Consider the following 25,930-nt stretch of genomic DNA (forward strand, 5'->3'; position numbering starts at 1 on the left):
ATAATTAGAAACATCTTTTAATTTATACTAAACAATGATACAAAATTAGTGAAGTGGTGAAAATCCACTGTCTCACTCAAACAATTAAAAAAAACCCATAAATATTAATCTTGACTCTCCGATCACTAAGCCTTCCAACAGCGTCAGTCAGAAGAATTTTCTCCCTCTCTATCTTAGTAGTTTACAAAAAAAGAAGCCACATCTACGCTTCTGCTAAAAAACAGAAACATGTTGAAGATTCCCAAATCAGGGAGAGGGACGTGGAAGAAACAAATACAGGAGCCGCTGAGAAAGGACATTTCAGGTTCTCTGGTTCTCACCATACAGGAGTCTTTACCAATATTATACATGCAGCAAAGCAAAAGGACTAAACCGATTTCCAGGTTGAACGCATCTGTGTATGACACCAAGCTGGAGTACTCTTCATCCGCAACTCCCCTTACTCAGCCTGCGAGTGGCTGGATTGGTCCAGCGGGCCAAGAAACAACCGAAGTTCTCAGACTTTTCTGTTCAGATAAAGAGGCTGAACGTTAGCCTTAATATTGGAAGCTGCGTTTGGTCTGAATATCGTCGAGAATCTGCTGTAACTCCTCATCTTCAAATCGGCCCTCCAGGCTGCGAGATAAGACCAATGAGGGCACATTAAAGGTTTTAGAAATAGTCCTTCCCCTCCCCGAAATTAATTTCAAACACCTGTAATTTCCTCCTGTAAGTCTCCACGCCATCATTACCCACCTTTATGGTGCCCACGAGGCACCCTCTGTAACATTACTGAACAGATATCGCTCTAAGCCCTATATCGTGCCTCCTCTCTAAATTAGCAAACGCTATCTTTTCCATAACGTTTTGCTGAACAATTTCAAATCATTTTATCAAAAAGGCAAGGCAGGTGAAGGTTTAAACAAATCTCTGAATGAAGTCCATGTAGCCTTACACTCATAAACCAGTCCAGCTGACTATGAAATCTTAGCTTACATGGGAGGAAACAATAATTCAGATTAATGTTTCACTTCTTCCTGTAGCTCAGGCTATAAGCTAGAAAAACAAGACAGGAGAATGGAAGAAGTCGCTGTCTGACTTGTACATTATCCACAGAACAGTCCACGGGAGCACTGTGTCGTTCGCTTCAAGGAAATAAAAAAATATCCGGGTAGGCTAAAAACCTCCACTAAAATTGTTTACGCTTAGTCCAGTCGGCATTTATCTTCACTATATTAGGGACACTTAAAAGATTACCCCTCCAACAGATCAACGGGGAGGTGAATACAGATGGGGACAACGAGTTGGTTGTTCCATTGACACAGATGGACCGAAGAGAAGGTATCTGTCCATAGCTAGCCTTACACCACAGCAAACTATAAGGCGGTCTCTTCAGCCTATCTAAACGCTCACCTAGGAATCAAAGCTTTGGCTTCTTCAGCTGTCTCAGGACACAGGTTAGCCAAACATGCTAATTCAAATTTATGGAGCTTTTTCTGGAGCAGCAAACTGTAGGTAAAGACAACAAGGTGGTGAAATTACAGGTAAGATTAAAAATAAAAAAGATAAAAGGGCATAACTGAACATAGAAAAAATATCACAGCCATTAACCCCAATTCCACAGAATTATTCTCCATGTAGTCCAGAAAATATTTTCATTTATTCCAATCTGCTGTCATTTAAATACTGATATCAAAGCCACTCAGAAGGCCTGACCTTAGACCAAGTAAAACTCTCTACAAAGATCGAGTTTCTTGCCTCTCCAGAAAAACAAGATATAGAAGTCCAAATCAGAAAACACCACTAAACTGTACTTTCATAAAGCAGCACCAACATAACGTATCAAAGTCCCCAGTATAATCCTGTATCCTAACTCCTCCACTCACCTGCGAACACTGGCAATGGTTTCACGGTTTTTGAAGCGGCTGAAGCGGGCTGTGTAATTCAAAGTTTTCATGAACACTTCTGAGAGCTCCTGCTCATCTTCTGCACTTTCATTCTGTTGCTTCCGATGCTCCAGAAGCATATGTACTTCTGAATTCAGAAGAGTTTCCGCAGTTTCAAATTCTTCACGTGAATGAGTGAACACCAGCAGAAAATAAGAAAAAGCATGGATGAAAATGTCCATTTATAGAAGTTTTGTATGCAAATCTAGTTTTGGACAGTAAGAAAACGAACAATGTGTTTCACTGTAATTGAGCAAGGCCTTTGCATCAATAATTGGACTGTATTTCATAATGAATATGAAGATAAAAATTACAGCATTTTGCGTGATGTTTGTCTTTCTGGCCGCATGTTTTACATTCACAGCCATAACCACCGGATTTGTACGGTTTTGCAACGTGTTCTCTTCACTCATTTCTTGGTAGAACTTAAGCAACGTATTACTTGCTTTAGGAAAAAATATTTAGAATATGCAGAAAAATCAGAAGTGGCATTTATGGTCTCGGAAGGCCTCCATGCAGTTCTTAATTAAACATGGATGCTGCTGAACATTTTTCAAAAAGGTTTCATTTCCTTGAAATCCTAATTGACCCACTGAAATTCTGTATTAACAGAAAAAAGTTTTAACCTATCTTAACAGATTTTTTCCCCCTTTTTAGTAGCTCAGCTCTCCTTAGTTTGGCTCATCATCATCATAATCATCAGTATATTTATTCCAACAGTAAGATCTTTTATTACGTTGCTGTCCATCAGCAATACGAGCTGTTCAAAGCAGCAGGATCGGGGATGGCATTGCAGAGTGCCTTCTCAAGGCTTTTTTTTTTTTTTTTTTTGGTAAAAACGACCAGAAAGGAACTGGCACCTTTTTTTTTTTTTTTTTTTTTTTGCGCAGGGTGGGAATGTCACAGGCCAGTCATGGGTAGGATGTAGCTTTTAGTGGGAAAATACACAAAATAAAAGTCCGCCAGGACTACCCTTTTCTTCCTAACTCAGATAAGCAGCGTATCTGCAATTTTTCCTCTTCCAGGACATGTCCGAGGAGCAAACACAGCTCCAGAACAGTTTTCTCAAAAAAATTACACAGACTGTGAAAAGATCATTAGTTACAATTCAAGCTCTACACAGGAGATTTCCAAAGTAAAACAATCTCTTTACGTCAAGACACATTAAAGACAAACTGACAGTCACACCAAAAATCAAGGACCTTTTAACTACAACCCAAAACAGAGAAGCATCTTTTACTCTCGCATACATGTTCAATGAGGCACGTAAATAAGAAAAACGTTATCCTAGCCATGCTAGCTCCCACAAATATGTATATTTTACCTCAGGTTCTGTAAATACATATTTATTTATCCCTGCTTCTTAACGTTTGGTTTGGGGCTATGCAACAAGAAGTGGGGAAATCTGGAGGCTGAGCAGAGCTGGGGCTAATCAGCGAGCTCCAGCCCCCGTCGCAGGGATCCCTGCTGGGAAACGGGGAGTCAGCCGCTCAGAGGGGCCGCGCGGCTCCAACGGCCGCGCGGCTCCAACGGCCGCGCGGCTCCAACGGCCGCGCGGCTCCAACGGCCGCGCGGCTCCAACGGCCGCGCGGCTCCAACGGCCGCGCGGCTCCGGCCCCCCTGGCGGGCGGGCACGCACAGGCCGCCCGCCCCGCGGCGCGCACCTTTGGGGAAGACCAGCTGCGAGGCGTCCTCCTCCACGTCAGCCGCCCGCGGGTCGCTGCCGCCCGCCGCCATCGCCTCACCCGGCAGCGGAAACGCCGGCGGCCGGAAGGCGCGGCGCGGCGCCCCGCCAGGGGGAGCCGGCGAGGCGGGGCGGGTGCCGAGTCCCGCCCGGCGGCGGCGGCGGCGGCGGCGGCGGCGGTGGTTGGTGCCCGCGCCGGCGGCCCGAAGCAGCCGGGGGCCGGAGCGTTGTTTCTGCGAAGGCAGAGCGACTAGCAAGACTTTGCAGCCCTAAGCCTCACAGTAGGTAAAGCAGCAGAGAAGGCTGCCGAGCCATCGCTGAGGGACGCCGCCCTCATTTTCCCCCCCAGGTAACCCTAGAGGAAGGACCCTCGCGCTGAGACGGGCGCTGAGGGGATAAGCGGGAAGCTCACACCTTTGCTGCCCCGCGGTGCGGGCCGGCCTCCAGAGCAGGCCCCTGTCTGCCCAGGCCTTCCCCGGCCTCATCCGGCACGGAAGGCCGTCAGGGAGCCTAGGAAACCTGACTGCCCCTACCAGAACGTCCGTCTAGTTCACGGCGATTAATAGAGCTAAGCTTGTATCGATATAAATACCGAGCATCCTTATAAGTAGCGAGGGTACACACACTTGGGAAGGGAGGTTGCCTTTTGCAGAATTATCTAGCAGTAATCTGTCGACCCCTAAAAGCGCGTAGGCAGGCTGAAAATCATTATAGCTCCCACGTCGTGGGAACACTGCCAGCAAAACTTGCAGAGTACTATTTTCCTTTGGAGACCTCGCATGCAAGTGCCTAACCAGCCTAAGACTCTTAATCATCTTATCAGACCTGTGTCATTCTGTGCCCTTAAAGAAAAGCAAAAATAGACTGTTGGGGGATTCACAATGAAGAACAACTCCTGCTCTCACGAACTTGCATCTGTGCCTAAGTGAATTGCTTCCTACGTGCTGGGAGAAGGAACACACTAAGCATAAGCTATAAGAATATATAGGGACCAAATCTTAGATCTTTAACGTTTGTTACCTGGATATAGGAGTATGGTGGAGAAACTGATAGAAAACTCATTTGTTAAGTGGTACAAACAGAAAGACATTCAGGAAGATGGAATAAAAATATCTCCGGCAACATCTGGCAAATTAAACCATTTCAACTAGGTTTACAAGAAAACAAGGAAATCCAGGCCAGACTGATGAGAGAAGCATTTAAAATAACTTGGAATCTTAATGGCTTCTCAAATAACCTCTCTGCTCAGAACATTAATGATTCTCCAAAGAGTAGGTAGCTTGTGGAGGTTTAAGTTATGATTTTTTTTTTCTTTTTCACAAATATTTTTCTACTTAAGTATATGAAAACTAGAACAATTAAGAGAAAGCCAAACACTTGCAAGGGTTTAAAGGTACCACGAAAGTGGCTATCATGAAAGATAAAGATTTATTATCACGGATGTGTTTTGTTAAGTTCTGGAGAGCTAGATAAATAAGAGTCACACACGGAACTTGCTTTTTCCCCATCTTTTTTGCAGCATTTCAAGAACACAGATAACACACAAATCTTGTTCAGTCACTTAAACAGACCAAACATAACAAAGTGCCTGACTTTTTCCCTTTTTAAAACGCAGCGGCCTCTTCTTCTCTTATAATGACTGCTTCAGTAGCATTTATGAACTGGATTAGAAAAGGTGCATAGAAAAGGAAGATGCAGTAGACTAAAGTGAGTGAAAAAGGAAGTTTTGTGCATGTTCACTAGTCATATCCTAAAATGAACAGAGGCAAAAAAACAATTTGACCAAGTTAATTTATCATCAAAAGAGCCGTTACAATTATAGGGCAAAAAGCACTGACATATATTGGAGAGAGGGTATTAGTGGATTGTTAGTTAGACCCAACATGGCAGTTTCTGTGTTGGCACAGTTTAAAAACAAACACAGTAACAACTGCACCAACACAGATCTTTACAAAAACCACTTACCTAAATATCTCAATGTAATAAAATAGAGGAGGAACTAATAACAAGGAGGTTTCATTAACAGTTTAAGCACAGAGAGTATTCTGTAATAGCCTTCCTTTTTTTCAAATGTACCAGGAAAAGAAATCTTACCTTCCTAACAGTCCATCTTACCTTTTCAGCTTTCTAGCAGTAATTATTTGTGTGGAGTGTCAAACAAACCTAGCTTTTTAAGAATTCAAGCTTTTTGACAGATCCAGAATGGTAAGATTAGGATAGCAAAACCCCAATTTTTTTTTTCCATCAAGTCATCAGCATCTCTAGCATTTGATAGGAATAGCTCAAAACCCCTGTGGAAATAACTTCACCCGCTCAGATTAATGTGTGCCATAAGAACCACTATTGCATAAGATAAATGCTTTTTAATTTGTGTTCTTCAAGTATAATTTATATTTAAAAAAAAAATCTATGTACAACCTTCAAGTTTACATTTTCATAGCATTTTACCTTCATTTATTTTTACTCCTTTTAGAATTATATATCCAAAACTATAATGAATGAGCATATATTAGCCATATAAAGTTATATTAATATCAAATAATAAAATGATAATAAACCTCAAAGTAAAAAAGGGCTCTTGCAGAATCTGGTAAGTTTAATACATATGTATGACATCTAAACATAAAATATTATTGACTGGCTGTGCAATACATGATTTACATCAGACTTCATCTGATTATAAAAGTAATCTGGCTAGCGATATTTAAAGAAAAATTATGGTTTGACAATCTAGGTATGGATCATCAGTTTATAGGGTTACATACTTGTTTTAAGGAGCATGAGAACAAAAGTCTTTTGGGCTTTTTGTGTTTCGAGAGCAATCATCAAAACATATTCAAAGCTCACCTTGTCACAAACTGTAGCAGAAACAGTTTAGGAACAAAGTATAGTATCCCACTGCTCCATGTACTACAACTCAGTTTGAGAGCGATACTTACAAAGCAAAGATACGTACATCAGCATAAACATGAATTGATTGAATTGCATGCAAGTGTTTTGTTTTTAATTTCTGTCTTTTAGAAGGACATTTCTCTGTCACAATTATGGAGTTTTTAATATAAGCCTTGTCCAAAAATAAAATTCTATTTTGTGTTTTGAATAAAACCCTACAAGATATTTCAAACGAAGATTACTTGCACAAGTTTCTCCTCACCTTTTGCAACTTGTTTTTAGAAGAAAGTCAGTGCTAAATGAGTAATTCTTCTTGTTTATTATTTCAAACAGAAGTGAAAACAGAATAATGTCTTTGGGAGAATTATCCTGGTGCTCTACGTTTAGTAGAGATTGAACTTTTTCAGTATGCAGTCTTGTGTACGTTTGGTTCTACTTGAACTCATCTGCACAGTGAGTTGCTGAGTGTTACTACAGTCACAGTGAGCAACGTGCATAAAAGAACCTCTGATTAAAAATGCTGGACAAATTTTAGGCCAGACTATTTAAATGTGAAACAAACAAACAGAAAAAATCAAGTAATATATATATGCCATAAAAATATACACGTAAGTCACTGTGTTCTAGCTGACAAGAGTTGAAAGAACAACCTTGGTAGCTTGTCTGACAACAGTGGATGCTAGTTTTATGGCTGACTTCAGAATTTCAGATGAGAGTCACATGAAACTCATCTTAGCCACAGAACCCTTCTCATCACACTCCTCATATTGCTTAAGGAATTTACCTTCTTACTTCACTAGTACCAGAAGCATATTTACTGAAAATGATTTTTTGCCTACTTGCATTTCTTCAGTCTTCCAGGGAAGTTTAATTGGTAGATTGCACGCTTTTTGGAGTTGCTCTCAAGCCAGTGAGTTTCCCAGGCATATTTAAGTCACATCCTCGCCCCCATCTTTTTTTTGGTCATATACCTGTTCTTCATTGGTAGCCATGGCTGCCCTTCCCAAGAACCACGAACAGGAAACGTGGGATCCTTGCCATAGATCAGAAATGGGCAATAACCTGAAAACGTATGGAAAATATATTTAAGCCAGAGGTACTTACATCACAACTATTACAGAATTCAATTACTCTTGTCCCAAAGCACACATTCAAACAGTTAGCAAAAATCTGAAAAGATGGCGGTTTTTTTTTTCTTCCTGAAATGAAGTTATTTTTTTAAGAACACCTGAAGACAAAAAGCAAAAACAAAATTGGCAGTTTAAAATGGATTTACAAATTCAGGATTTTTAGCGTGCCACAGAATTCAGCATGTTTATGCTGTATGTATTTGTTCATCGTTACAACTAATGGAAGGAATTAGTGTCAGGTGAACGTATTTCAGAATACAAAGATACTTCGCTAACCATTAATAATGAAAAGTATTTAGATCATTTAAAAACTTTTTCTTGCTGTCTCCACTTGCTTTCTCCTAGCAAGCCTATCTGATTATTTTTGTGCTCCCAGACAGCTACTATCCCATGCTGAAGACCTCCCTGGTCATGAATGCAGAAGGGTATTTTAGAGGCTTGGCTACATTATGTTGTACGTTTTCATCTTTCTTGATGAGAAAGATTTAGTCTTATTCCCCATAAAGGCTGTGTGAAACCACATAAAGAGGACAGTACAAATAATCTTTATCCATTATGATTTATTCTCTACAATACTTCATTAGAGGATAGAGTTCAATTATTTACACTCAGAAGTTATTATATAGGTAGGAGGCAACCAAGTGTAATACAAAGAATTGGTCTGACATCTCTGCACTGAAGGTCAAAAGAGGTCTCCTGCTTTAAGGAAATAAATTAACCAAAGGGAAAAAAAAAAGAAAAAAAAAAGAACATGTAGGTTCCAGCATACAAACAGAAAACAGCACTAATAGTCAGTGAAGATTGCAGATGTTAATGTACTATGAAAACAAATTATCCTGTGCAAAGGTTAAAATGAACCCTTAGATTTTCTTACAGAATATGTTTGTTCTTATAAATTGTAGATATGTGATATTTTGACGATAAAACCTTTCCAAACTGAAATGGCCTCAGTTAAGATTGACTGTTTTAACATTATGAAGAAAAATTTAAGAACCTCACAGTGGAAACATTCCAACACTGACAGACTCCAGTGATCAAAGACATTCTCCTGTATTTACTGTAAAACAAAGACAATTCGTAATTGCAGTGAGATTATTTCTCAGCTGTGGTTGTCATGAGAATAAGCCCTTCTAGACCATAAGGCACTTGCTCCTAAGGATGAGTTAAATCCATAGCAAACCAGGTGAGAACTGCTTTGAGAAAGAGCAGTTCTAGCCTGCTGTCCCAGCCAAGTAACCACGGAGAAATTCCTAAATTGCTCTGGTCATTGATTTTGGTTGCCTCCATCTTTAGACAACTGAAAATACATTTTGTTTCTAGCTTACTTTTCATCCTTAGGCATAGCTGCCATGTAATGATCTAGAAATGGGATTATTTCTGAGACCCACCTGTCCCTGTCATACATTTTTCTGAGATGAGTTAACTATTGACACACTTTTCAATTGATTTTACAGCTGGACCCTTATGGGACTAAAGCTGAGAGGGCCTGTCTCTTAAGCAGCAGACCAGCGTTTCTGATCTGCTCGCTCCTCTTCTCACTGCAAGACGACAAGAACACGGTACATATTTAGAGGCGTTTTTGTTTTTTTAAACGGACTGAGTGGGGAGATGGAAGTGGGAGGGGATAAGGCCTCCCCAGTCCAAAACCATCCAGCCCACTTCAGGCCTAAACCAACCAAGTCACTCGATCCTAAAATTCTGTTCTTTAAAAATGACAGCTAACCCTCCCCACCCCACCCCTTAAGTCATCCCCTATTCAAATAAATGAAATCAGGAAAACACTATACACTGTTGAAGACACAGAACAGGGCAAACATTTGAAAAAGAAACAATAGAGTTGAAAAGCCTGGCACTATATGCCTGCATGACCAGTCTCACTGAGCGTGCTCAGGGGTGAAGTTTTAGCACCATTTTTTGCTGTTTTTTTTTTTTTTAAACCTTTTAGAAATTAAATTCTAACATAGAACACTTGAACAGTAATGAGTGTAGCCCTATGTATCATACTGTTTGACAGCTGAAAGGTGAGTGGTACGTCCAGAGCTGACCCCACCCTCCTCCATCACTCCACGGCACCTGGGAGAGTAATTACAAACCACTCGAGTTTGTAACAAGACTGATTTATTCTCAGCAGCAGGAAATCATGAAACAATCCCTTAATCTTCAATTGCTTTTCAACAACATCACAAGGGAAAAGTGGCAATTTGTAAGAATGACCCAGTACAGGAGGAAAGCTGGGTCGATATTGCACAGTTATCTAGAATAGGACCCCCTCCTTTCCCTCACGTCTCTATCCCCAGCAGTAGGGGAATGTGACACCACCATGAAGCAAAACTGCAGGATTCTGTTCACTTCTCTAGAACCAGAAGGAGCAGCAACATGCAGTTTTGAGGTTTCTGTCCGACCTATCCCCTGCAATGCCAGGGGAGAACTCATCAGAACTTCAGGCTGAAACATTAGCCTGTTTTAAAAGCCATCATTACCACACAAACAAACTTTAAAGATATATGCAACCAAATAGCCATTACTCTGCTATGCATTTATATTTTCTTTCCTCATCATTGCTGACCCTTCAGATATTTGCAAAGAAATCAAGTGTAATTCTCTAAAACCAGTGACTTCATTGAGAGGATGTCATAATTCACAGTCCATGACATCCCAGAATGACAACTGGATAACAGGTATCTTCCTCTTAGAAGGGAGTGTTTCTTGTAATCATCAATGACGGGAGAAGAAATACACAATGCACATGCCTTTCATACAGTTTGGGTAATACAGCTTCCCCCTCCCCCCCCCCCATTGCCTTGATGTGGTAATGACTAAACTGTATAAGATAATAACTTACCAGCAAAACTACACAGCTTTATTCCATAGTCCTGCTATAAACTGGAATACTGACAATTTTCAAGATCCATAGTCACACAAGAGAAAGTGGCTGTCCTATAAAAAGGAAGGTCCCCGAGACTGTTTGCTTAAGTTAAACAAATTTCAGTCACTAGTCTCACTTGTATGACTACAGTCAATGCCCTGCAAATCCCTCCCCATCCCTAATCCAATCAGGCTCCGTTACAAATGCTTGGACACAAAACTTAGTAGTAACAGCAGTAACAGAGAAGATCGTGCAGGGACACCCAAGGACCTTGTCCTTCACGTAAACAGCGTTTAACGTTTTGCTCTCTTACAGGCATAACAGCATTCTCTTTCATAGCAGGCTACGTTACAAAGCACTGTCTAAAAACCCCGCAAACTGTGAACCAAATGGAGTTCTAGAGAATCCAACCTACAGTGGGATCGGCAAATTAAAACCCTCTTGGGTTTACTTAAATAATGGATTCATCTATAATACCGTCCAAAGGTTTTTCACATCTTTAAGTGTTTTCTGTCCATGAGGATGGGGTGCTATCCAGACGTCCAACCCTCCCCATATCATAATGTCCGCCTGTGATGTGTGGGGACTGCAATCAGCTCTTGGTACACAACAGATACCAGAGGTTAAAAAAAATTAAAAATAACCTAAAAAATGTTTTGTTGGACTCCGTTGCCCAGGCTGCCAGGGGAATGCTCCTACTTGATCTGGGGGGCTTCCATAACGAACAACTCAAGTTTCCAGAGAGTGTCGGTAACACAGGAGAACAGATCAATCTGAAGTGGCACATCCACTCCTAGAGGTCTTCTGCACCTCACGACAGTTCCTAGACACGGAGCCCCAATCCAACTGAACCCCCGTTCGGAGGGAAGGCTGAGATAAGGCTTGGGCCCCTCAAGTTCTGTCATGCTCTCATCTTCCCCCCCAGGTCAGCTGGAAGGCAGACTTGGCAACGGAAGCTAGCATCATAAAATGGTGCAGTAATAGAAGTAACTGGACCAGGAAGAGGAGGCATCTGCTCCAATGATGTCATAGCCGTTGGCAGCAACTGGGGGGTGGGACTGGTCATGCAGCCGTGTGTCAGGAGTAATGATTGTAGAGGGGAGGGGCATGAAGAGTGCCATTCTGGAAACAATGCTGACGGGAAGCCATGTATTCTGCATAACTGATTGTCACCTTCTCACTGCGGTACCTGTGGAAACAGCGTAAGAATAAGAAAATGTCAACAGCTTATGCAAGATGAAGAGACTAGACATAAAAGCATTCATCCCATATCACCTTTTAGCTCACAGCCAATAATGACACAGCAGCGCTCGCTAACTTCAAAAAAATACTTTGTTTGTATCATCCCATGCAGTAGTCTGGATAGATAACCAGTCTGGAGAGATAATCTTTCAAAGCTTGAATTAGATGTGCTTCAATGTCCCAAAAGTTGAGCCCTATTGAAGGCAATCATAATTAAGGTGACTCCTGAAGCGGCAGTTTGGGCACACAGGAAGCCAACTATCGCTCTATATTCTTTATATCTGCTTGCTGTGAAAAAAGGTGTGAAACGTTTGCTGGAATAAGATGACTTAAAGTTTCACAGACAAAATAAACAGTATGTCAGTATTATTTACTTTTGTGGTGATCTTCATATCTGAAAAGCTAGCAAAAGCAAATGATGGAGAACCAGGTAAAGGGAGGTTCACTAAAGAGTGCACGTGACTAGTCCATGTCGTGCAGTCAGAATCCGCAAAACGTAAAGTCCTTTTGGGAGACCAGAGATGCCCACAGGAGAGCATAGCATACAACCACTTTGATGTTAAGCCCGTGTTATACCAGGTTTTACTGAAAAATCTTCATCCTGTCCTTTCCTGTTTAAAAAAACCCTGCATTTCCACCTCATTTCTCCAGAGGTGAGGAGCAACCTCATAAGTTATGGTGTTTCTAGACAAAAGCAGAACATTCCACTTTTTATTAACATAAAGGGAGCTGAACCAGTAGGACTGCTGGGTGTATGGAAAAACAAGCAAATTCTGAAAATCAGCCAACTTTGAGAGGGGTTGGGTTTCAAGAGAGCTGTCACCTCCACCTAGCTACAGCTTACACAGAGCAACAGAATGAGAACAGGAAGTCCATTGTATAGATACAGAAGAATCAACCTTGTCAACTTTCAAAGGTTCTGTTTCTTTGGATCTTTCATGTGGCTGATTATATTATAAAACAGATTATATTAAAAACCGGCGACACTTCTCTTAGAAAAATGCTCACTTCGATCCTGTGTGGACTGAACACATCACACTTCATCCATATACGTTATTTATCTTACATGACATTGACAATGTTGCCTTTCAGCCTACATCTCTCATCTGAAATAATTGTAACGACTTATGCCAAACAGAAATAACTTACATTATGCATAAATCACTACGAAATAAAAATGTAAAAAGACTGAAACATTGGCTAACCTGGTAAGTTTAATTGTTTTCCTAAAATCATTGGTAATGGGAGCCTTAAAGCCACCTTTCCTGAGTAAGGAGTCTATGGTCTGGATCTGATCCCAGTCTGTTGAAAAATAAAAGCAAGGGAAATTTTCAATATAAAAATGATGTTTGGAAAAGAAAACAGACACACAAAAGGCCTCTAGAAAAGCAAACTACAAAACCAGAAAACTTTGAGCTTTATAAATACCAAAGGTGAACTGGACGCACATAGCCTTATGCATGCATACTATCTGCACATATCAACCCCTTTTAACTCCTATTGGAACATTTACCATACGACCTCTCTTCTGATCAAGGTCTGCACCTTGCTTCTGTTGCAGGCACCCCAAACTGTTTTACCGTGTGCCACTCAAGTTTAGATCTCTAAACCTTAAAATAAAACAACACTCGGCTCTTTACAAAGACAAACTGGGATCAGCCTGATGCTCTAGCGATAGCACAGTGCACTGCTATGTGAGAGATCAGAGTTAAAATTCCTACCTTAGTCTTTTGCCCCAGAGCCAGGAGGATGCGACAACTCCACTCTGCTAGGTGGAGGAAAGGAGGCAATATTTTGAGCAGTTACTATGGTGGCCACTACTAATTTGAGTGGGAAGCGTGCTCCAGAGGGGCCCTGTTTCCTGCCCTCATCTGGAGGATGCTACTTTAGCAAGAATGAGGAGGAAAGGGACTCTCCTGTTGGTGCTGTGCAGCCTGCAGTTATCCTAGTTGGTGGGAGAAACACAGAAGAGGAAAGATGCAATGCTGAATGAAGCTGGAAGGCCCATACTTTGAGATCCTCTGTTTCTTAAGCCCTAGAACATGTTTACACTAAAATACAACTGTGCATGGATGTGGGATGAGAGAAAGGCCAGGCGAAAGCCCAACAGCAGCTGTATCAGGTGTCAGTTATCCAGATTAAGCCTGGTGGCTCCATAGCATTACTATAAGGAGAGCACTGCGATCCAAATCCAAAATCCATAGATTTAAGTTACCCAGTTCGGTGACACAATGCACTGATATGTTTGGTTGCCATCTCAAACCCACCTTGTTCCTTAGCAACCTCAGGTAAATACGTGGCTGTGCGTTTGACACCTTTCTCATTGATGAACTCTATTCTGATCCCATGGATCCCAACCTATAGATGGAAATGAATAGCCAAATAAGAGCTGTTTGCTAGGACTGAGTCCGTGATTGATTGTTATTATCACAACACTGCGGTATCTCTGTCTCACTGGCCAGCTTGGCTATAGCTTTTGCCTCGCTAAAGGACATTTTTCTCCCCTCTCTGTCCTTGCCAGGCAGGCCTAATGAGCAGCTCTCCTAACAGCAGTGTAAAGGACCTCTGCCTCCTTTCCCAGACCAGCCCAACCAGTCACCCTGCCATTTCTCCTGAAGTCAGTCAGGTACAAACTTCTGACAGGAGAGTTTTCCATCTCTTACCCTGGCCCAGAAAGACAGGAATCTCTACACGAGAGTCATGCCCTAACTAGCCCAACCACAGAGTCTATTTAATCCTCCTTAAACTAAACACATTTTCATGTACAATGTGCTAAAACTCATCCACACCTTAGGTCTTAAGTACTTCTTTGATTCCTGGTTTCTATTCACAGCACCAGAATAGTTCCCAGGCTTCTACTTACATACGTATCTAGACCTATCTCCTGCTGGGCCAAATCCATAAAACATTTGTTTCCCCTTTACTCCCACTCACATCCCCACCCAAACAAAACCAAACCGTAAGCCCATCATCCTCCTCCCTTCCAGTTTCCCACTCCCGTTTCTGGGATTCCCAGTTACAACACCCACACACCCCTGTAACGAAGGAGACACATTACCATGTACTAACCCGAACCCGCACGGAACGAGACTGATGCAGAGTTCCAAATGCACCTGTTCTCACCTCCCAGTCCAGGTAGTCATTGGCATCCTCAAAGTTAGTGAGGAGGGAGACAGAGCAGAAGAGTTTGGGCAGCTCCTCGCGGGTCAGGGGGGGGAATCGGCTGTCCTTAAGTGCACTAAAGGGAACAGAAGATATATCGCCTAACAGCAAACACCACATCAAAACGTCAGACGCTCAGTTATGCCCTACATTTGGGCCTTTCAGAGATTACGGTGGTTAATTCAGTTTTGATTATGCCTCTGTGAAACATTTTTATCTCTGTTACTGCAGAGAAAGTGGTTTGCATCTATTCACAATCTAATGAACTGTAATATGCAAACACTAGAGCAAACTTCCTTACGCTGTCCTCCACTAAATGCAGTGGGAGAGAGATTATGTGCTATGCAAGATATCAAAACTATTAGTATGCAAGACAGATTTGACATTAGCTTTAAAAGTCAATCAAAATTCACCTGCTGCAAAGCTGTTCCACTAAATCCTGATATATTACTTCACCCTAACTACCACATGATTCTCAGGTTTATTTTATTGTGAACCACATTAAATTGAATCTACGTCAATCCAATAACATCTCCCAAACTTGAATCCTTATACATCTTCAGCAAATTCAACTGATTTCGGATTTATTTCCTTTTCAACATAGTTACCTGGTTAATGTGTATTCCCTGAGTCCTGAGTGAAGATTCATGGCTGAAAAGGTCCCGATGCAGCCACGAAGCCGCTTGTCTCGCCCCGTCTTCCACGTCACAAAGAGCGGACTGGAAAGGCAAAAAGAGAGAAATACTCTAGCCTCTAGAAGAACGTCCTGGCTAAGGGGAGCAAGCGTGCAGGCACTTGCTTTCTCTACTCCTCTCTAATAAACCCTAGGATGAATTTTTCTCACCTGCAATCTAACAATAATATCCCCCCCTCCCCCCCCAATGCAAAAAACAACCTCCCCCAACCTTTTCATCATATTCCTTTCTCTCCAAAACCTTCCTGGACAGAGTCTGAGCTGTTTTCTGATGAGTAATACAGTTATCTAACCCCCATAGATTACCTTTGAGTAATGGTCTCACTTAGTAGCATCCACTACTTTACATGACAACCCATACTGAAATTAATATAGGTGAAGCAAATAAGTTTAGTTATTTATAGTAGTGCCTTTGAACCTAAGATCCCCAAGCATTCTACAAAGCAACCATAATTCAGGTTTGTGATAAAAGATTTTTTTTTCTAACAGATAACAAGCAAACCTATTTTTTTTCCCCGAGTTATTTCCATGAGGATCCGACTTTCAGGTCCACCCCTTCAGCTGACACAGTCTGTGTTCATGTCTCCTTTTGCTTACCTTTGATTTGATTTATATTTGCACAAATTCTCTCCTGTTGAACAGACATCCAAATCACTATGCTGTTCCCACTAAAACATCCCACAGAGATTTGCATCTTCCCCCACTACTACCATGAATTTACAGACATAACAGTAGGTTCTTAAATATGAAAAATCAGCAGGCTCACTTCAATCTGATAAGCCCAAAGCCACAATTAAGACAAAACAGCATTCAGAAGAGTTCTATGAATAGGTAAATAGGTAAAGAAAACTGTGATTATCAAGTGTAATACGTTCACTTCCACAAAAGTGAGTGAAACTGCAAACAGTTGTAGAGAGAAACAGTAATGAAAGGACACTGATGGTTACAGATTTACAAGAACGTCTGAACATTTGGAAAACTGTGCAAGGCAACCGATGATGCTGATCTAATTATAAAAGCAGCGTAGCTGATCTTATTTTTTCAGATGACAGTACTGAATACAATAAGTGGTAGTTTCTAATCCCAGCACAAATGAAGGTTGTCAAACCTCATGAAGCTGGCCGGTAGTGATTCTAAACATGAGTCTATGGATTTCTAATTGACCTTTAAAAGATAAAGATACAAAACAGTCTTAAGAAAAGCATTTTCTGAAATTAAACAAACACTGCCAAGAGTTGTAGAATACGAAGACAGAAGGACTGATTCTATATCAGAGCACAGAAAATTACTTTCTTCAAATTCTTCAAGCTCTTGTAGGCAATTTATTTTTGTTGCAGTGAACATTACCAAAAATACTAACAGATTCTGGTCAGGCAACAAAAATAACATGAAGAGGGGATGATTTCTCAAATACAGACCACACAGCTTCTTATGTTTAAGCAGTAAGAACACTGTTTAAACTGTAGTGACAAAGCAATGCCCAGTGATGCTCCCCATAGCAGCAATGGAATTAAAATATCAGATCACAGGATAAAACCTTTATTCATGATCTAGTCACCAACAGTGGTACTGGCAGAAGTACTACTCAAACAAGCAAATAGCCCTCAGGTGACTTTGTGAAGAACTTTGCCCACAGAGGAAGTGGAAACATTCTTCCACAACCATCAGCCACCTTATGGTTGGCTGACCAAGAAGACAGAGGATTTACTGTTCTAGTTCTCCAACAACCCTTCAAGGCACTTTCAGGGTATCATTCCTCTATATTATCATCTAGCTACCATGTGTTGAAATAGAAGACAGAAACAAAGCATAAGAGAGACTCAAGAGCTTACCAGAAAAAAATACTAAACTTACAAAGGACATTTATGAGAAACAGTATTGTCACAAGCCCAGTGGAAATTCAGCTTAATCTAATTAAAGTTTTGGAACCATTACTTAGCCCATGTGACATTCATCCCAAATAGAAAAAGGAAGGGAGAGAATGAAAAGCACCACTGACAGAATACAAATCTAAGTCCGTTCCTTCTCTTCTTGGATTCAAATTACAGGTTCACGTATTCAATTCACCTCTTTCCCCTCCAAAAAAAAAAAAAAAAGTTTCCATTGAGCTGTGACACAGCTTTATGCATCTATAATAGAAGAGATATTACCAGAAAGGACAGGATAATTACATTCAGGAGACTGTCATATTTTCAAAGATAGCACATTTTTAATAATTTTTCATTATGGCCATAACAACCAAGGCATAAAAAAAAGTATATAATTTGTAGAGGTATATAAAATTTCAGTATTATAAAGTTTCTCATTGTAGAAAATATGTTTCTTTCTGTATCTGAGGAATAAATGCACTTGGCAAATCGCAGGTGCAGCTCACATAATAGCTATTTGTTCCATAGCCCCTCCCTGAAAAGTATATTTCCCAGATGTATTGAAAAAAAGTCACAGTAATCTTTTATGCATATTCATCCAACATGACTTACCTATACTTTTCAGTCATATCTGAAGTGAGTTGTAGCAACCATTTCTCCCCCAGCCACAATATCCTACTTAGGCGTCTTCAATGAGAGTTTGTTGAGCTTGGGATAGATTTTCATAAAAACTAGCTTTTCCAATTGTAACTATAAAGGGAATTTTAAAGTAACAAAATATAGCTTGTTCAAATCAGAATCCAGCCTGTACGAGGGGAAAACCTGTTACTTAAGGTATAGATTTAATGATGCGAGTAATGCTTGTTCTGCACGGCAACTAGAAACTTGTATAGCATAGTATTAGTACCAGTTTGTTTAAATAAATAAATAAATAAATAAATAAATGAATCAAAGACTGAAATACCAAAGTGGAAAAAGTAACTAACTATTGGTATGCCACTGAGGAACAAAACTGATATTTTTTCAGTAACCTGAATGGCAAAGGGATTTTTTTTCTTTTAGCAAGTTAACTCAAACCTAAACCTGAGTCCTGCAATGCCACCTTCTCTATGTTGATTTCTGAACGCCATCACTAACATAAATAAAAGCTCCCCTACTCTGTAAGTATCTATCAGCTCCTTAATTCCCATCAAAATTGTTGTCCATGTGCGTATCCCGTCAAGCCGGTACCTGGAATTCCCTATGGCTTTCAAGTCATAGCACTGAACTCTTATGTTTATGTTATTATACTGTTTATGCAGGATCCTGACCTTCACTACTACATCCACGTTTACTTTAAGGTTCGGCACAAACTTAAAAGATCTCTATCTGAGAAACAGGTGGGACAAACCTGTGCCTCTTTCTGCCCCCTCCATCCATCTCTCTTCTGTCTGTCCAGAGAGTTTGGCTATTTCTGGTATATACCTTTGCTTTGTTCCAATAGCTCTCAGTGACATTAACCATGTTACAAAGAACAACAATGCAAATTATTTATGTACTTTCACTTTGCTTTCTCTTCTATTTGATAACGTTTGGCTTGAAGTTTGCTACATTACTGTCTCAAATGTGACAGTACCATCCCTGTGCACTGCTCTACAAGAAAGCCATACCGTTGCTTTTCCCTGGAGTACATACAACTATTTGCTAGAAGCAACAGCATAAATGCTGAAACTCAAGAAAAAACATGCTGACATCTGCATGGAGGGGAAGAAGTAAAAAAGAAGAGTTGGTTTTGTTATGGAGTGCTGATCTAAGAGACTTAAATCATCGGCACCGAAACACTCAATGAAGGCTTTTTAACTTTTTAAATCCGGGCATAAAATTTAAACAGTTGAGATTCCTGAAAGCACATCTTTTTCTGAAACTGGTTAACAGAAATAACAAAAGCCAGCGAGAAACGTCCTTTAAGGCCAAAATATTGAAGCAATGTAAAATTACATCCCTTACTGATTTAAGAATAGAACAAAAATTGCTTTGTGTTTCAAGCAGGAAAATAACACACAGACTAATGTATCCTTTTCTAAAAGGAGCCTAATTAGATCAGGGATGAAAAACATCAGCAGAGAAACATTTAGGTCTGGGGAGTGCCTAGACCTATGCTATATTCTAGTCTAGAGTGTTTCTCCATTCGCTTGTATTTACAATATTAAACATCTTAGTCCACAGCAGCATTCAGAACGTGCGTCCATAACCTTGCTAGGATGACGGCTGCATGGATGCACAACCCACATCTGGCTGATTCCACACCAACAGCCGATAAGGTGGGGGAGACATTCAATATACAGAATACATCCTTGACCTGTTTAGCCATTGTCCCTTTGCATCAATTTAAAAATCATTGACCTAAAGATGTTAACAACTTCTTATTATTTTATTTATTGCCCTGGAGCTGGCCCCTCAAGGAGGGTCAGACGGTCTATCTGTCATTGATCTTCTCCATACGATTCTTCCCCACTCAATGTTTTAACGTTACCATTTGCACACCTACACGTTCAACCCTCAGAGAAGCGTTAGCTAAATCTCAAAGTGGGCTGCCCAAGTAACATCTCACAAATCCATCTCCTGGCTTTCTCTCGTACAAACCTCCTTTGTTCTTAACCTTGATACTGTCATTGAATGTTTACTCTCCGCTTCTCCCCATACAGCCACATTTTCAGTTTCACAGCTGGCAAATTTTTGGTTTCCCTCCCTGCTAAGCCCATTAACTTGGACTACTGAACACCCTTGGGAGCGTCATTGTCCAGTTCTCACCAGCTCAGCATTTGTTTCAGGGTCAGCCATGAACTTCTCTCAACTTCTTAATCTATTCCAGTCCATGCTGCTAGCAGAAGGAAGTCTCTTCTCTTGACCCTCTACAAATTTAGTGCCTGGCATTAGAAGTTGATCCCCCTTCAAACTAGTTACATTATTTTACTCTTTTCTGAAAGCTTTCTAATTTCAGTTTCACTCACTCTTTTAGTACAATTTTATGACAGGCGTAGCACAGTTGGTTTCTTCCAGAGTGAGAAATCTTGATTAAAAAAAAGGGAGCCAACTTTAACAGAGCAGCATTGCAAAGGGGGTTTGCGCTCCTCGATACCATATGCACTGTGTCATGCAGCACACCAGACAAGGAGCCGAAGAAGCACCATCCTTCCTTGTATATTAGCCTAGCTCTCTTTCTGTAGAGCTAAGCCTGCTCTCCATTTAACCACCGCTCTTCAAAGCTCCACGCATCTCCACCAACAAATGCAACAGAATATCTTTACTCTTTCATCCACTTTACAGTGTCCCTTTTTGTTTCTGACAGACCAAGCAAGCAGCAGAATGCCCCGCTTCCCCCCTGCGTACCAGTTTTCCTGTTCCCCAGAGAAAACCCTTCTCCCTCCCCCACCAAATCATAGCTCTAGGTGCTGGTTCCTCAGCTTTCCTCCCACACATGGATTTACTCACTAGGGGTCATTGGTAAATCGAGGAAGTCGTGGCTGAGGGAAACCGTAGAGATGACAGTAGAGTACATCAAAGCAGTAGCAGCACATCTCCGCTGTCACCACCAGGTTCTTGGTACTGTTGGCAGTTCCATTGGGCCGGGTAAGTGGGCTCAGAGCTCCTGAAGTGGGATTCATTCGAGTAATTGGGGAATTTCCTGGGCCCAAAGTCAAGTCAGATACATTTTCCCTTCCATTATTCCCGTCTGTATGCTGGTGGTTCTGAAGAGGACCTGAACTGGAGCCCGGTACAGTTGTGGCCTGATTCCCATGACTGTGGGTTCCACTCCCAGACAATTTGGGTTTCTTTACCCCACAACAGCCAGCTGCCAGCTTGGGCTCAAGTGGAGGAACACAGCGTCTTTTTCCCATCCTGATTCAAAACTCGCTGCCTGGAGCACTGCAGAACCCTGTCAGGAAGAGCGGGGTGGGGGGAAGCAATACACAGAAGAGTTACGCCAGGTGAAAAATCAACAGTTATTTCCTTGCTTTTGCTAAAGGGTCAGAAGGGTTTGTCTTTACCAAAAAAAAAAAAAAAAAGGGGGGGGGGAGAAAACCCCTGCAACTCACAGCTAAGCACAGAACTAAGACCAATTCAGCAAACAGAGTGGGAGTTTTTACACAGAAAAAATATATACGTGCCATGAAATCATACTTACAAAGGTAAGGTTTACTGAACACTTAAAAAAACCAGGCAGCTCATCAAAAAAGGTAGAAGGCAGTCTTCCCATAAAGGAAGTGAAATTGGGGGAGAAGGGGAGCGGGGAGACTTTGGACTATAGCTATATCCCCTTCACTACTTGTCTGGATTAGCCGTTCCCCCTTGGTGAACGTCTGTGCACCAATGGCAAACAATCTACCATTTAACCACCACAAAAGCACGTCCCTTCCTCCTTCTCAATGGAAGGGCAACAACAACTCTGCATCGCACCGTCTGGTTTGGACTCCCAGGTGTGCTTCTCTTGATTTAGCTCTAGCCTGACCAAGACACAAAGAGAAGCCACAAACACTGAACCAGCATTTTCTAAACAACAGACCGTTTCCCAGACCCAAACACAGCAGCCCCAAGAACCAGAACCTGCATTTACTTTCCAAGATAAAAGTCAACGGCGTCCACGAGCAGACAACTCGAGCGTACAGTCAGGATACCCGGAAGAGAAAGAGCCGAAGACCGAGCACAGCCTGAGCAGAGGGAAGCGGCAATGGCAGAGAGGAGAAAACAAACAGAACGCTTGCGAAGAAGGAAAGAACGGTAGCTCAGACATCACAGAAGAGGGTGGAACCACGACAGGGAGGAAAGTCTACGCAGTTGGGAAAAAAACATACATATATAAAATAGGTAAGGACCACAAGTCAATGGTAGGAGCCTGCGTAGGCAGGTAGAGATGGCATGGTGATGATGGCACTAAACACACAAAGGGAAGGAAGAACAGATCCCTGTCTGCCAAACGGGGCTAAAAGAGCAGACGTGTCCCTCGTGCAGAGCACCACAAAGAACTGGACGCCAAGTTCAGGCCTCCAGAGTGCCAGGCCACTACTTTAACCACTACATCATCCCTCCACCTCTTCCAGATACGTAACTGAGGGGTGAACTGAGAACACATACGCAGAACGGGGTGGTAGCGGGGAATGTACGGGCAGAAATTCTTGTCACGACACCTCCTTCCTTCTCTGCACGGGCCAACTATCTAAACTTTATCCATGAAGTTTCTTTAGCCGCTGTTAAGTTCATACGATCCTGAGCTGAAGCAGAACCGGTATGAGACACGTAGGAGATGATGTCTCTCCAAACCAAACGCTTGCACTTAGGGCGTTTAAGCTCAAGGTTTTAGAGAGATAATCAGCATAAGGAACCGTTAGCGAGACACAATGGACATGACCCATTTCTCTCAGATCGCTATGTTCATAACACAAAAAAAAAGGGGGGGGGATAACTTTGACAAAGTAGACATGCCATTTTCCAGTGCTTATTAAAAGTTATGCTATAACGCTTCAGTGACAGCTGCTGAGACAGATGAGCCTTTCCAAGTTGCCCCTACGGGCTATCTCCACTTCGGAAAAAGAGTCATTTACGCGTTTTTTCTTTTTGCAAATCCTAAATTTGCATTTCAAACTGAAGACTTGGGGGGTGTGTGGGGGGGGGAAGAGGCGGGGAAAGGATCTTCTACAGGTCTCCTGCCCCTCGCAGCCTCGGCGGCAGCAGCGCCCTGACAGAGCGGGCAAAGGGACCCCCACCACCCCCCGCCCTCCGCCGCCGCCTCGGCGCTCACCCTCCGCGGCGAGGGGCCGGCAGCGGGCGCCCCGCCGAGCAGCAGCCCGGCCGCTACGGACGGAGGCGGCGGGAAACCACCCCCCCCCCCTCCCCTCCCCTCCCCTCCCCTCCCCTCACAGGGGCGCCGCCGCCCAGGCCCGCAGCGGGCACCGGCCCCGCCGCCGTCAGGGGGCGCCGGAGGGCGGCGCGGGGGGGGGGGGGGAAGGGGCCCCGTTAACCCCTTCGCGCCCGCCGCGGGCCGCCCCGCTCCTCCCCCCGCCGCCCCCCTCCCCCACCTTCTGTCCCCGCCCGGGGCCGGACGCGGCTTCTCCCTGCTGCGCCTCAGCCCAGCCGCCGCCGCCGCCGCCGCTGCTGCTGCTTCCCCGCCGCCGCCGCCGCCGCCGCTTTCTCGCGCCTCATGGAGCCATGGGCCGAGGCGGGGGCTCTGCGGAGAAGCGGGCCCGGCGGGCGGGACGGGAAGGGAGCGCCCGCCGCAGCCAGGCCGGGCGCCGGGTTTCGCCGAGCCGCCGGGCAGCGCGGGGAGCTGGCGGACTGGAGCGCGGCCGAGGGAAGGTCCGCCGCTATCCCGGCAGCCTCCTCCCTGAGCGTGAGGTAATGAGGGAAAAATGTGCGCGGTCCGCCAGCCTCCCATCGGCCCCGCGGAGCTAGCCCCCACCCCTTCGACCATAGAGAAGGGAGGACAGTCTTCCCTCCCCCGAAACCATAGATGCTGCGGACTTCCGCTCCGGGTCGGACGGCGCGCGCCGTGAGGGGGGAGTGGCCCCCTCCCTGTCACGTGACGCGGCGCACGTGCGAGGACAAACAGTCTCGGGGGCGGGGAGAGGCGGGGCGGGGTGCTCCCCCCCCAGCTGCGCTGTGATCCCCCCCCCCGAGGGAGGGAAGGCGGGGGGGGACACCCTCACCGGCGGGGGGGGCGGTTCCGCTCTCCTATTGGCTAGCACGCTGCAACGTCACCCCAAGGGAGGGGGGAGGCGCGCGCTCGGACGCATCCATTCGGCGGCTCGGCGCGGGGAGCCCCTCCCAGCCGCACCGCTCCCCCCCGGGGTCGGTCGGCTGTGGTCGGTGCCAACGGCGGCAACGCGCGCCGCCAACGGCCGGGGCCGCCCCGCCTCCATTTTGTGTCTGTCAAGGGCCGGCGGCCGAGGGGTCGGCGCTCCCCGGCGGGACGACAGCCCGTGGGAAGGTCGGGAGTGGAGTGAAATTACCGCTCCCTCGGACTCGAAACGCGTCGGTGTCTCAGCTTCTGGCAGGAGCGCCAGCATGCCGCAACCAGCGCGGCACAGCAAGAGCACGAGGAAGTTTGAAAAATGACAATTTCTGTTGTTTTTTTTTTTTTTAATTTAAAGCAGCTGTGACAAGAGCGGCTTCTCCTCGTCCCTGGTGGAAGCCCTTCTCAAAAGGGCTCCTAAATCTTTCCTTCCACCCGTTCCACGTGTTAAAAATATAGCACGCGTGTAGTTCTACCATGAACGGCTCTAGGACTTTTTGTAAAAATAAAGGGTCTGCGTACGCTTTCAAAGCAGCAGCTCTGGCACTTCTGACTGGTCAGTCTCTGCGATGAGGATTGCTGCAGAAGGCAAGGTGCTCAGTCTGCGCGAGGGAGGGGTGGTGTTTCCAGCAGAGGTAGCACAGTTGTGACTGAGGAACGCTGTTGCAAAGCGGACTGCTACTGTTTTCCACTGCTGCCTAAATAACTTCTCCCTTCTTTCTCTGCCCTCACTCTTCATTCACAAGAGCAGCAGCGTGCATCGCTCTAAAGCGAGTAGAGACAATGGCCTTCAGCATCATCAAGCCAGAACCCTTATTTCATTTTTGGACATTAACATACAACCCACATGAATTAGGTAAGTCACATGCTCAATATACTTTCTGGTGATTTATAAAGAGGTAATGCCCAGAGGAAAAGCTACAACATCAAAGCAAACAAGTTGCAAATAAGTACAGATAAAGAGTAGGGTAGAAGAACTGTGTATGAAGATGGCTAATTCCTTCCTTCACGACGTTCCTTTTTACAAGTCAGCTTTACTTCATTCATTTCACTTTTCCTCTAGCTTATAAGGGGAGCATTGAGATGCTCCGAGAACAGTGATAAAACACTGAACAAAATCTTTTCTTCACCTATTTTTATTAATTCAACTCTAAGCATTCTACATATTCAAACTCGGAGTGCACATTCTCTGAAGGACAAAGACCCCTGCTAGTATAAGCTGGTAGCAGCTTTTGGGAACTGCATAATGGAATTAATTTATGGCTCTGACAAAGAGCGTAAGAGGCAAAAAGCAAACAATTAGGAAGAAATTCTCTAAAACTTAACTGGATTCTTCTCATTGCTACTGAATAGAAACTACGTGTTCTCAGCACGAGGAGGACACTGAAATCATTGCTATTCCATGACGACTTTGCTTATGATCCCTTCAGTGTACAAGATGATACGCTTGAATACCAGCTTCTGTAAAATTGTAATCAGGGTTACTACAGAAATCTTACTTAGACGAATTGGATGAGAATATCCTAGAAAAAAGGATTAAGAGCAATTTTTTGACTTAAAGTATTATAATACTTTATGAGCAAAATAAGTGCACCTGCAGTACTTGAAAGAATCCTTCACCTCCCAAAAAAAACCATACACCATTTACAGTTAATAAGCCTAGGATTTCATCCAAAAGCCCTTTGCCAACAGGGAAAAACA

General features: G+C 43.4%; 2 protein-coding genes and 1 long non-coding RNA gene across 6 annotated transcripts; 1 reads left to right on the plus strand and 2 right to left on the minus strand.

Annotated features, from left to right (window-relative positions):
- POLR2D (RNA polymerase II subunit D) lies at nt 1-3,723 on the minus strand. Its single transcript, XM_068953971.1, has 4 exons — nt 3,590-3,723; nt 1,866-2,046; nt 1,393-1,488; nt 1-615 (listed from the first exon to the last, which is right to left on the minus strand). Exons 1-4 carry the CDS (start codon nt 3,660-3,662, stop codon nt 537-539), a joined length of 429 nt encoding a protein of 142 aa, XP_068810072.1. The 5' UTR covers nt 3,663-3,723; the 3' UTR covers nt 1-536.
- Nucleotides 3,720-12,108, plus strand: LOC104140747 (uncharacterized). 2 transcript variants are annotated; one of them, XR_693363.2, is made up of 3 exons: nt 3,730-3,958; nt 9,086-9,190; nt 10,813-12,108. It is a non-coding gene; the product is annotated as an uncharacterized lncRNA (long non-coding RNA). The 2 variants fall into 2 exon arrangements; XR_011142774.1 differs by having other exon boundaries at nt 3,720-3,958; nt 9,086-12,108.
- On the minus strand, nt 8,175-23,655 carry AMMECR1L (AMMECR1 like). Of its 3 annotated transcripts, none has more exons than XM_068953969.1 (7): nt 23,517-23,655; nt 20,935-21,379; nt 15,510-15,620; nt 14,863-14,977; nt 14,007-14,097; nt 12,945-13,041; nt 8,175-11,686 (listed from the first exon to the last, which is right to left on the minus strand). In XM_068953969.1, exons 2-7 carry the CDS (start codon nt 21,339-21,341, stop codon nt 11,575-11,577), a joined length of 933 nt encoding a protein of 310 aa, XP_068810070.1. In that variant the 5' UTR covers nt 21,342-21,379; nt 23,517-23,655; the 3' UTR covers nt 8,175-11,574. The 3 variants fall into 3 exon arrangements, with proteins under 3 accessions (XP_068810070.1, XP_068810068.1, XP_068810071.1); XM_068953967.1 differs by having other exon boundaries at nt 14,809-14,977; XM_068953970.1 differs by lacking the exon at nt 12,945-13,041 and having other exon boundaries at nt 14,809-14,977.
- Nucleotides 23,656-25,930: the final 2,275 nt, after the last annotated feature.

Source organism: Struthio camelus, chromosome 9 (assembly GCF_040807025.1).
Source record: "Struthio camelus isolate bStrCam1 chromosome 9, bStrCam1.hap1, whole genome shotgun sequence".
Lineage (NCBI taxonomy): Eukaryota > Metazoa > Chordata > Aves > Struthioniformes > Struthionidae > Struthio > Struthio camelus.